The 13196-nt window shown below is 31.8% G+C and overlaps 1 protein-coding gene across 1 annotated transcript; it reads right to left on the bottom strand.

Moving 5' to 3' along the window:
• Positions 1–3583: 3583 nt before the first annotated feature.
• On the bottom strand, positions 3584–11722 carry LOC105343931 (uncharacterized). The gene is made up of 10 exons (XM_011451453.4): positions 11581–11722; positions 11313–11363; positions 10928–10984; positions 9355–9408; positions 8241–8309; positions 7612–7671; positions 7386–7457; positions 5970–6110; positions 4245–4366; positions 3584–3722 (listed from the first exon to the last, which is right to left on the bottom strand). Exons 1-10 carry the CDS (start codon positions 11615–11617, stop codon positions 3627–3629), a joined length of 759 nt encoding a protein of 252 aa, XP_011449755.3. The 5' UTR covers positions 11618–11722; the 3' UTR covers positions 3584–3626.
• Positions 11723–13196: the final 1474 nt, after the last annotated feature.

The following is a 13196-nucleotide window of genomic DNA, read 5'->3' as shown; positions in this document are numbered from 1 at the left end:
TGACCCCCCATTGTGGCCCCACCCTACCCATGGGGATCATGATTTTCACAACTTTGAATCTACACTACCTGAGGATGCTTTCACACAAGTTTCAGCTTTCCTGGCTGATTAGTTTCTGAGAAAAAGATTTTTAAAGATTTACTCTGTTTATTCCTATGTAAAACATCGACCTCCCATTGTGGCCCAAACCTACCCCCAGGGTAATGATTTTCACAAATTTGAATCTACACTACCTGAGAATGCTTCCACACAAGTTTCAGCTTTCCTGGCTAATTAGTTTCTGAGAAGAAGATGTTTAAAGATTTACTCTTTATAATCATATGTTAAACTTCGACCCTCCATTGTGGCCCCACCCTACCCCCAGGGGTTATTATTTTCACAACTTTGAATATACACAACCCGATGATGCTTCCACACAAGTTTCAGCTTTCCGGCTGATTAGTTTCTGAGAAGAAGATTTTTAAAGATTTATTCTATATATTCCTTTGTTAAACTTCCATCCCCCATTGTGGCCCCACCCTACCCCCGGGGGTCATGATTTTCACAACTTTGAATTCACACTACCTGAGGATGCTTTCACACAAGTGTCAGCTTTCCTGGCTGATTAGTTTCTGAGAAGAAGATTTTTAAAGATTTACTCTATATATTCCTATGTAAAACTTCGATCTCCCATTGTGGTCCCACCCTACCCCCGGGGGGTCATGATTTTGACAAATTTGAATCTACATTACCTGATGATGCTTTCACACAAGTTTCAGCTTTCCTGGCTGATTAGTTTTTGAGAAGAAGATCTTTAAAGATTTACTCTATATATTCATTTGTTAAACTTTGACCCCCATTGTGGCCCCACCCTCAGGTGAGCTAAAAAGGTTTAGTTAACAATACAATAAGTTGTTTAAGTTGGTTTCTGGAAGAACAGACTTTGAAAATTTTCTTAATAAATATTGACAAATTTTTTACTTTTTTAATCTTTAGTTTTTAAGATCTGTGTACAAACATAGAATTGTGAGTAAATCTCTGTATCTTGCTTATAATTCGAAGCTTAACACTCAAATATGGTTAGTAAATAGAAATTGTAAACAATTAAACACAAGAAACATGCACTATAACAAATAAAGAACACAATTTATTTTTTCGAAATGAATCATATATTATACATGTATATACCTACATATTTCCGTCAGCGATATCAAACTCTATTTAAACTGAATAAACTCGAGAAAATTCCGAGCATCTCAACAAAACCTATTACATTAATCTACCATTACGCAAAAGATAATGCCGAATTACCGATAGAATGATTTGTATTTCAGTACTTTTTTGATACATCAGATTTTGCTTAATTTGCGCAGGTAAACAGTTAACTGTTTGATTTACCGAAGTCTCTGTTTGATTTGATACGTAAAAATCACGAAATACAGACGATAGTTCCCAGGTTACAAAGCATAAATAATGAAAACGAAACGAAAATCAGAACAAGCTAACACCAACGTCATGTGTGAAAACTGTCAACGCATTGAAATATTTAGCCTCAATTTACTTCACAAAATCGACACCAATATATTTTGCATGTCTCAAAAATTTCCCTTTATACGCGAACTGATGCATAGCAAGCAAATTCATCATAGTCAGATCGACCCTTTTTCGTATAATGTCATGGCTGCTTAAAACAAAGAACCTCGTTTTAGAAGTATGGAATACGAGTCTTGGTAAAATGGGTATGCAAACCCGGGCCGTGGCAAAATAAAAGCCGGGGCAGATCGGCAATCGTCAATTCCAAATACGCATTATTTTGCAGCAATATTTACATCGAATTCAAATATACTGGTCCATCAAATATCCTGAAATTTTAATGAGATTGGCAGATTAATAACTGCCAATCTTTTGTTTTGCCCAGGCCAAGTCTTGCCTACCCATTTTACCAGATGCCGAACCCGAAGCTATTAAACTGATTAAAACACGCCTTTCCTTTATTATTATTTTCGTAATAACTCAGATTTGAAACAGAATTAGCCCTTAATTTTTGCAATTTATATTTTCCTTCCCATAAGGATAATTTATGCTAAACTACGTTGAATTGGACTCAGTAGTTCTTGAAAAGAAGATTTTTAAAAATGCATCCCCCTTTTTCTACAGTTTCAAGGATTCCTTGGCTTTGAATACAGATCGGACTTTTATTTCTGCAATTTATATTCGCCCTCCCATAAGGATGCTTTGTGCCAAATTTGGTTGAAATTGGATAAGCGGTTTTAGAGAAGAAGTTCAAAATGTAAAAAGTTTACAGACGGACGGACGGACAGACGGACGACGGACAAAATGTGATCAGAATAGCTCACTTGAGCTTTCAGCTCAGGTGAGCTAAAAATAAGGAAATCCACCCTACCTATCCCTACCCAGAAGGTTCCTATTTTGGGGGTAAAAACTTTGCAATTCAAATCTTCTGTTAAGTAGACACATATAGCAAAAGATGATTATGATCAAAAACAGGAATGAAAATTGTCCATCAAAAGTAAAGAGTTCCAGTGTTATGGCGGGTTATTTATGATATTGAAGGAAAATGTATCTTGCATATATTTATGTGGACCAATTCATAATTTTAAAGATTATTAAATCTTCAAATTAGTGTGCTAGTGTGCAGATGCAGTTCCAAGTAATTAAAAAGGCGTTGTACTGTACTTGTTTGCACAACTTGCATATAAAACAACATGTAAAACATCGTACATCGTATCTATTGATTTTTTTTATCTTTTAACAACAGTTTCGACAAGTTTTGGCATGAACAAGTACAAGGAATGTTGACAAGTTGGTCCACATATGTAAACGACACTCCTCTTAACATCGAGTTAATTGAGTCCAACTATAATTTTTAAGTACTTCTACCATATGTAACGACAAGACATTAATATTTTGCTGATGTGGGCATGAGATCTATGCAGTGCCATTTGTTAAACTTTGTTATACTTTAAATTTACTAGGTGGAAATAAATTTATACAAAATATACAGTAGGGCATTTTTCCAATTTTGTATTGACCCTTACTCAGTAAAATCAAAATTTACTAGAATGAAATTTAGAAGTAATGAGCAACTGCTTATGTATGGGAACTATATATCATATACATGTAGCAATAAATTGCACGTGGCAAAATCTAAACTAGGCATAGCAGTTTTTTAACCTTGAACTAGCAAGAGCACGGAAGTCATTCCATCTTGTTTGTAAAACGCACCAAAAAAAAATTAGAACTAATACAGCTAATATTGAAATGATAGCACTTACTATATACAGAATCAACATTTGTTATTTTTATTTTTGCAACAATTACTGTTGCACACAAAGTTTTGTAAGCTCTAGATATGTGGGCAGCAATGAATATCAAAACAGTTGTTCAGGTTTATATTTAAGAAAATGTTCTTTGTAAATAATGACACCAAGTACATCTTTTTCTCTGTGTCGGTTAAATATCTAATATATTTTTCCATGACCAAAAAATTTTCAGAGAATTATCGATGTCTCTAAACATTTTATATATTATATTAGTTTACATATCAAAGACATATCAAAATGAAATCAAAATCACTTTATAATGAATAGATTGATGTTTTATTATGCTCGATTACATCTGAGTTATCAAACTCCGAGGATACTATGGACGCAAGCTTCATCTTCGCAGCAAAATATTTCTCCTCCTGTTGCTAGCTGTTTCATGAGCTTGCAGTCTAGTTTCTGTTTAAAAAAATAAAAACAACATATAATTCACATGATATAGCAATCGAGATAAAATTCTAGTACATCAAAACATGACTGCAGACACAAATGTTTCCGATTCTAGGGCGGATGTTAGAAAAAAAACAACCCATAATAAATAATCTGATATGTATGCTTTAAGGGGCATGGCCTAAATTTGGATCAATCCCCCCCCCCCCCCCCCTGTTTTTATGCTTACAATGCCTTAGTAAAGTATTTCTAATACTAATGGTCAGCCAAAATTTGAGTGTCAGGAATCGAATTAAAAGTGAGATTTCGTTTATATCTACCGAGTATGCCCTCTATTTCTTACGGAAACTTAGACAATAACGCGGGTTATATATTTTATCTGCAATGTCGCCACCTTCATATTCCGCATGACTCACCAAAGAAAGCATTGCTTAAATGTATACAAAGTTCAGCTCATGTCTTTGTTTACATTCTGAATTTGAAAGAAAATTATAGGTTAATAAGACCTAAAACAATAATCATAATACTTACCTCTGCACAATGTGTAGAAAATGGGTAGTTCGGATAGGACCTAACCAAACACACCTGTGTAGCCCCACAGTGATTGGTCCACACACAATTCAAACTTGGGTCGCATGTTGGACAACCAACTCCTTGAATATTCAATCATTTTTTTCGCTTTTAATTAGTGGAATAAAACAATCTCTGATGGATATGTTACGAATATTATTTCAGAAGTAAGGTTAAGAAAAGTTAACTCGTATATTTTTCTAACAACAAAATTCTATATACAAATAGCTAAATAAGTTTCAGATGTATTAAGAAGACTTTATTTAAGGAAGGAGTCTTTTTATTATCAAACATACTTCTTATAATAAGAAATGCATGAAATTTTGACACAGTCAAACGGATCATATTACTTAATGATTCTATCAGTTTAATTAAATTTGACCTTTTTGTTTTCGGATAAAGGTCAGGTCAAGGTCATTACCTTTTTCCTCAACGTAAAGAGTGATAAAAATAAGTGTAGCTCTTTATAGTTCTGTAGACATTTGTTTAAGATTTGAAGATTCAAATCTTCAATGAAATCATAGACCATGAGAGTGTCTATCAGCTTATACTACTAAATTGGAATAAATATTTATACTAAAATTGATATTGCTTAGCCCGCATTTCCTCTAATTTTCTTAAATTTTGATTATTTTTTTATGCTTCCAATAATAAAATATTTCTAATTTTTATGTATTATGAAGACTTTATATAAAGATATAAATTGACAGAAAAGCTAATATATTGACCGTTTCATAAGAGAGAGAATCTGATTTTAGTGATTTTTTCACAAAAATCAATGTATAGAATGGGCGCTTTAAAAAGCTTATAAAAATGTTATTTGATAGGCAAATCATATTTTAAAAACATATTCTGAAACCCAAGTATCATATTATTAGTTCACATTAGTAAAAAAAAATCCAACATTATTGTTACTGTTTTTAAAATGCTAAAACAGACTCATTATATATATATAATCTGCAGCAATTCTGAATTGCGCAACATGTGGTATTTTCCTACGCCAAAAATATAGTCCTTGCTCCACTCTAAACATTGATTACATTTTTCTATGCCAAGTTGTATGATAGTAAAAAAGAAAGAAAAATATACTATTTTAATTTCCTTTCATCTTGATTTAATGAACAATTAATCAAATTTACGTTTGACAAGTCGAAAACCAGAAAAGACTCCTTCCTTAAGGTACATGTACCAATTAAAAAAATAATTTTATTCTTAACTTCCTTTTTAGACGATATGAAAATTCAGCAACAAAATGTATTTATGCTATTACCTGTTAGTTAATTTTAAATCAAAGCTATTCCTAATTATTTGTGGTTTTATTTGAACAATATAATTATTCTCTCTCTCTCTCTCTCTCTCTCTCTCTCTCTCTCTCTCTCTCTCGCTCTCTCTCTCACATAACTCTCCTAATAACGTTATCATCTTAAATCATAAATACAAACAACATATTGTTTCAAGTAACATATTCACACAGAAAATAGGTAATACAATTGAGGGATCCCCATCCTCAACGATTAGCTACATGTTTAGTAAAAAAAAAAAACTTACTACGGATCCCTGCCTGCCATTTCGATGACAAAAGTATTGAAAAAAAATATCAAGAGACTCTTTAGTTTACATTATTTAAAAGTAGCATTCATTATATAACTCTATTATAAAAGTTCTATAATTAAAAATAGTGATTACCGGTAGGAGCGTGGGTGGGACGTGGGGTAGTAGTGGTTGTTGTTGTTGTTGTTGTTGTTTTTGTTGTTGTCGGTGGCGGTTTGGTGGTTGTTGTGGTGGTTGTAGGTTTTGGATGCGACACTTTACGGACAACATGTAAATCTGAAACAAAAAGACGTATTTTTCTGGAACGCTTAATTTGGACACACCAATGAAATTCCTATTGATTATTGAAAAATGCGCCTCATAATCCAACATGCTGCATAACATAATAATATAGCAATATTTATTGTCCATATCAACTAGTAGAGCGTACTAGCAGTGATTTCAACATGATTTATCGAGAAATATATTAGGTTAAACAAAATATTTACAAGTTGATGGACTCGCATTGCTCAAAATCATCTGCACCGGGCTAATTTAGTCTACAGTTTCAACCATAGTGTTAATTAATTTAATACATCGCCACGATGTATTTCATTACTTTCATTTTATCTATCAAAAAATCCTTAGACTAACACCACAAACCAAGACAATCAGTGTGTTGTTATTATGTTAATGTCATAGCAATTCTTACTACAGTATAAATGTGCCAAGTTAATCTAAAGCTGCATTTTTTCATAGTGTTTAATCACCACACCAGGATGTATTTAATTACATTTACAAGCGAGTGGTTATCATAAAATTCGCTGACTAATACCGTTAAACAAGAAAAAAAATCAGTTGATTATTATCAATTTCGTATGGATTTTTGTGACTCGTATTTACTGTTTGTGTGGAAAGTTTCAGTAGCTTTCAGTTGCGTTTGGCGGTAGACACGAAGTATTCTCCCCTGGCAATCCCACCATTACACAGAAAAAAAAATCTTGCCATAAGTTACAAAATCCAAATAATTTTGTATATTTTTTGCCTTGAAATATGATATAAAATTTGCAGAGAAACTCGTTCGTCTACCTATCAGTTGTTCTTTTTCTTCACTTCATCGCTGGCAAAGATTAAAAATAGAACTTATGAAGAACTTAAGAAAAATATTTATGCTTTATGTCGTCATAAAAAACATTTTTCTTTCATCTTAATAGATTTTAAGCCATCTAAAAACAGTGAATGTAACACTCGTTATGTTACGCTGTCCTTGTAAAAATAATGTCAAGTTGCAATCATTGCAGAAAAAAGTTACTAGTAGATAACCCGCTAACGCGAGTTGTGTCGTGTATTTTCTTTTTGTAATACTAGCTTCTTTCATATCCGTATAAAACACAAAAGAAAATATTTTGTCTCGCAAGCATTAAAACCGCGAGCTGCCTAAACTTTATTTGGATTTTACTTTTTAAGTTTGTTTATGCATAGGTGAATAAAACAAATAAAAATTATTGCGCAAATCCTGTTGTAAAGAGCATACAACGATTCATGAATTTGAATTTAAAATAAGGAACTAACATTCCACTGATCCTGCTAACATTTCCCTACATCCATGACTGAGATGTCGAATTCTCTCTTCCAATCTTTTAACTATATGTAAGATAAAAAAAATATGTAGCACATGTTATGTAAATGATCGATGATTGTAACTGATAATTATATTCATACAAATTTGACATTTCCTCTTTTTTGTCTTTCATTAAACAAATTTGTGAAGATAAGAAAGCTGTTATAATCTTTTAACCATTTGGAACCATCCACATTCCGTTGCTGAAAGCTTCGGTGAAATCACTAGGATAGCCTCCTAAAGACATAAGTAAAACACTTTTATAAGTTATGTACACGTATAAGTACACGAGTGTATCTATCTTTTATTCAATTATACACAAGATGAAAATTCTAATATACATGCAATTACCTAAATAAATATACATAAAAACAGAAAAAGAAAACAAAAATTATTCCTAAATATAATACTCGTTTGAGAAAGAAGCTTCCTAATGTAATTCAAAACGTGTTTATGTATTGAGTGCCATGGCTTTTCCCTCTTATCACCAACTGTCTGAGAATGGAAATCAACTAGCCTTTTGAGGTCAAAATTGGAGTCTTTTCTCGACACGAATTGAAGATAAATTAATAAAAATCTGCTTTGTCATCAGTGTCACTGGATAGTGGTAACACTCTTGTTCTTATATTGAAATGATTTGAAATTAAATATGACGGTTAATTGGTTTCACAATATAGTCTTCTTGAAGCTCTGAACTTTAACCGATCATTTCGTTTTATGACCAGCAATGGCTTTAGAACTGAAGAGTTCATGGACAATTAACCGTCAAGGCGTGACTTCCATCTCAGACTTTATGTAGTACTTACCTTGGAGACAACAACCCTCTACGGGGCTATACAGGTGTGCCACAATGTATTCGTATACCGTCTGCAACGCTGAAATTCATAAGATAATGAGAACCAAACATTTTACGTTATATACCTTTTACAATATCAATTGTTGTAGTAATTAATTAAAATCACCCTGTAATGGTTGAAAATACGAAAGATAATAAAAAAAAATGTCAACTGATGTAATAAAATTCCTCGTTAACAAAGTTACAAAAATGAAATTCGGTATACAAATATATGGACAAAAATTAGACAATGTAAAGTGTTTTTGCAATGTTATTTAAATCTGTCTTCGATTTGACTTAATGTTCATCAGTTTCGCAAAGACAGTGTATCGTAAAAAGTGTTCCAATATCTATATTTCTCAGATGAGCAAAACTTGTCAACGAAGTTAGAGAATGAATTATTTACGACAAAAGAAATAGCATGTTCATAAGTCGTACAAAGAAATGTAGCGTTGACAACGCAAACAACGCAATCAGACGAATTAATTCATTGCATAATCTCTCATCATTTTCAAGACATATAAAAGACAAAATGGTTCAGATAGCGTCACTTAATATGACAAGGAGTGTTTCGATCTTTTTGGTTCTTTATTTTAAAGTATTTTGATGGTTATCTTTTTTTTTTTCAAGACAGCAGAAATAGTTGAGTGCAAAGAGAAATACCCTTATTTTACCACTTTTGACAATAGCGTAATCAGTTGTCAACGGAAGTGCTGTATTTGCGTTTAATTAATATTGATGTACAAAAATGAGTAAGCTTTTTGATGAGCTTATGACTTGAAACTTTCCACACTGATACATTATTTAGTAACATGAAATTAATTGCAATCTACTAATTATTTATTTTTTGTTTATGGCGTCAAGACCACGAACGTTCTGATTATCCCTCGTATATATAGCTCATTTCCGTTAATACGTACAATGTATCATCAGTGGAATCTAATGATTTCCCACGGAGAGTTAGATTTATAACATTAGGTGACAATTTATAATTATGGTAGATAAGATTCATACATGCAGATGATAAAGGGTATTATTATCAGCAAAATAGGGTTGTTATTGCTACGAAAAGGCCATAAACATACCGTGAGCATGTTGTGGGACGTGTGGATCCCAATACATCAAAATACCTCCAGTATCTGAGAAATAAAATTATTCTTAGAAAACTCTGTATTGTAGTTGCATACTAGTATGTAGTGAGTTCTGTTTCTTGAATGAAATAAAATAACATACAACATAATATAGTGTATGAAATTATTAGAAAAAAATACCGACATAGCTACCCGTATCATTCTGTTTTTTATGTAAACTTATAATGCTAATGATAGGTATTTAAATTTATCAACCTTCGCATTTATTTTTTTTCAATACCTTGTACTTAAAGAATACTTATTAGATATTTCCCCAGTTTCTTTGAAAATATCGTTTATATATCTCTGAAAATTAAAAATCTAACGAAGCAATTAGACTTGATTTTACACGTGAAAACCATTTCAAGATAGGTATATTCAATTTTCCGTTGATGAATTATTTTAATACAATTAAAAAGGTTTCTTTAATGAATTATTAACATAAATACAAAATCTGACGCGTTCATAACAACCTCAATTCAAAGATTTGTTCCTTAACAAAAATTAACTAGCAATAAAAAATTTAAAAAGTAAAGCATTTAAGTTCTATATAAAAAAAAATATAATCAAATCATACACACATTTAAGCGATGAATCATTATTTTTTAAAGATGTGGTCTCATAACTGCAACGGTGTGTGCATACAAATTGAATAAAGCGTTATGAAAATTTGTTTGCACACACTGTTGCAGTTATTAGACCACATCTTTTAAAAAAATAATGATTCAATGCTTATATTTACGTTTTTTAATATTTATTTTCTTTCCGGAAACATTATTTATTTCAAAAAATCTCTGCCTTATTCAACGAGTAATGTGCAATTAACGGAAGAGCCATTAAACAGCCGAATCATGCTGGCAAAAATAGTGCACACAGATTTGATAACTTAGAAGAGAATTTTATTTTTCATTCTGTAATTTGATAAATTTACTTTTGTTATACCAAGAAATTAATCAATTGAATTCATTTTACTGTTAAAATATGTTTACACCAAGAAATATTTATCAGCGTAAATATAATATCAGGTCGTGATCTGGCTTGAAGTCGCGAGGGAAGTCAGTCATGTTCTTCGAGAAATACTAAAGGAAGACTGTATCCATACGCACCAGATTGGGTGATTGGGTCTTCTGTGTTATGCGTAAATATCACTCAAATAAATCAATTCAATTTGATAGGGGGAAAGAAAGTAAATGTAAATATAGTTTGTTATCGATATTGTTGCTTGCAATTGTTTGAGATGAATTTTAGATTACCTCAAAGTACGAACAGGGACTAAATAGTGGAATTCAGTTTGTATTTGTTCAAATCCGAGTGTACAATAATTTGCATTATTAAAAAGCACACACAAACCATACAGTCACGATTATCAATTGTTCTTCTTTTTCTGTTGGACTTTAAGGTACTTATCTAATTGAAACAAAATATGATTATTAAAAAAAATCTCGACATTCTTTCTTTTTTTTTTCTTTCTTTTTTTTTTTTTTTTTTTTTTTTTTTTTTTATAAAAGACAGTGTTCGAAGTTCTTACGATAACACTCGGCAGTGTCGATAATGGAGCGGATCGCTGGATACATCCCCAGTGCATCTATAAATAAACATGATATCATTAATTCAGGCTCTGTGATTTATTTTTTATCTATGTGGAAATGTCTGTGTAGAAAAAAAAATAATTTCAAGTTTTACGAGGGTTATTATATTGCAAAAGTCCCGGTTGTAAATGGAGGCACCACAATGGGAAACATTGTTTCTTTGTATTCTTTATTTCCACAAAAAAGGAAATAATTTATAAAAACACACACTAATTAGAACAAATTGTTGGATTGAAATATGACATTTTCCTCGTTAAAATATTCAGTCTTTTAGTATAAGAGAGAATTTTTGCGCTTAACGTACGTGGATATCCAAAGTCTTACCAGGTATTCCAAAACTCTCTACGGGCCGGTTGGAGATAATGACAAACAACCCTAAAATTGAATCATTCAATAAGTGATGTGATTATCTTGCAAAACAGACCATAAAACAAGCCTCATTTATATGTATTTACAAATCTCATAATGTGAAGAGGAAAAAAACTTGTATCTTTGTAGTTTATTTAACAATAAATTAAACAACTATCATTAAAATTAAATGTTCTCTGTTTAATACCATTGGAATAAATGAAAAACGTGAAAAATACAGTACCTACTACACAAAAGATATTCGTGACCTTTCGGGACATCGTTGTAGAAATAGTGCGCAATTGCCAGGACAGGTGGGCAGATAAGACAGAGTGGGTTATAATAGTTTATTCCCCAAACTACATGTAATCGTTAAATACACACACACACACACACACACACACACACACACACACACACACACACACACACACACACACACTAAAGAATAGAAAATACGTACAAAACTGGAAATAACCTTATCTGTCACGTAATAAACATAGCGACAGCCTATAAAGGTATGCCGCACGAACTGCCTTAGATGTCCAGGACAAGTGTTCTTAAGTTTAATGTAATGTTTTTTCTTTCTATAACAGAAACATACACATTAAATTAGTTTCTTCGTAATTCTTAAAAGTGTTAAAATTTACTTCAAGAAATTTAACATCATTTTAAAAATCCCTTTTTTCTATTCTTATTTACTTTTATCAATAGAAAATATAATGTGTTTGTCCCAAATAGAAACAACTGCTGAAGTACTGAAATAAATAGCAACAAATTATGCTTTAATTATCCTTTCACTTTCGATATGGTATCGTGGACAAAATGTTCACAAGTTTTTGGTATAGAAAAATATATAGTGAAAAGTGGAGTGATCTATATCCAGGCAAATATCATCTTTGTCTACTCCAGACACCAAATAACTACAATTAAATAAACTGTCGAGTCTTGTCTTTTCAAAACAGACACGCCTTCAATCTAATTCTGCGTATATCTTAAAATTTAGCAAACATTACTATTTTTTTAAAAAAAATCTGTTTTCCCCCTTCGATTGTCATGCGCAGTTCTAATCCCTGTTCTTTGCATAAAAAAATGATCTTATAAGCAATAGAAAACCGATGTTATAGGAATAATCTTGTAAAATCTAAATCCAAAAAGACGAAGGCAATATTATATTAAACTTATAAGAAATTCACATAACAGTATGATTAAGCTCCGTTTGACATTTTGTTTGATTCCATTTTCAAAAAATCCTTACGCCTGGCTGTTGATTAGAAGGTTGACTTACTGTCAAAATTGGGTTTTTGCCCACGTTGTGTTGTCCTCCCTGTTATAATTAATTCCAACAAAAAATAATTTTGTTGTATATTTAATTTAAGACAGAACATATCAGAGAGGACATAATGAAGAGTCTAGCTAAAGAGGCACACAGATCAGCATTCTCATCACAGCTAAAAAACCGAGTCAGATGTACGCTTACAACAAAGTGCCAGGGACGGGCGATTTCTCTTCGTTATAGGAGAAAATCGTATTATCCGTAAAGTTTACAACGTGTTCTAAAGTCAGTGGAAGTAAAAGTAGCTTCGCTGTAAGCGTCAATTCATTATAATCAGGTTCGGCACAACCGTGTTGCACTGTAATGAGTCTTTTTTATGATTGAAGAAAATGACGTTGTTCTAAATCTAACGTGTCAATAGTAAGGACTTTTGAAAAGAAAAAGACGATTCTTTGACATTTCATATTAATAAGTCATCAGTAAATAAATAATCAGCGTCTAATTTAATTTTGATAATTTTGTTAAGAAACACGAATGGTTTATTTGACCCCGATCGATTTTACGTATAATTAAAAGGTTATCTA

This window comes from Magallana gigas, chromosome 2 (assembly GCF_963853765.1).
Source record: "Magallana gigas chromosome 2, xbMagGiga1.1, whole genome shotgun sequence".
NCBI lineage: Eukaryota > Metazoa > Mollusca > Bivalvia > Ostreida > Ostreidae > Magallana > Magallana gigas.
The sequence above is the reverse complement of the archived record's forward strand: the minus strand, read 5'-3'. Positions and strand labels throughout refer to the sequence as shown.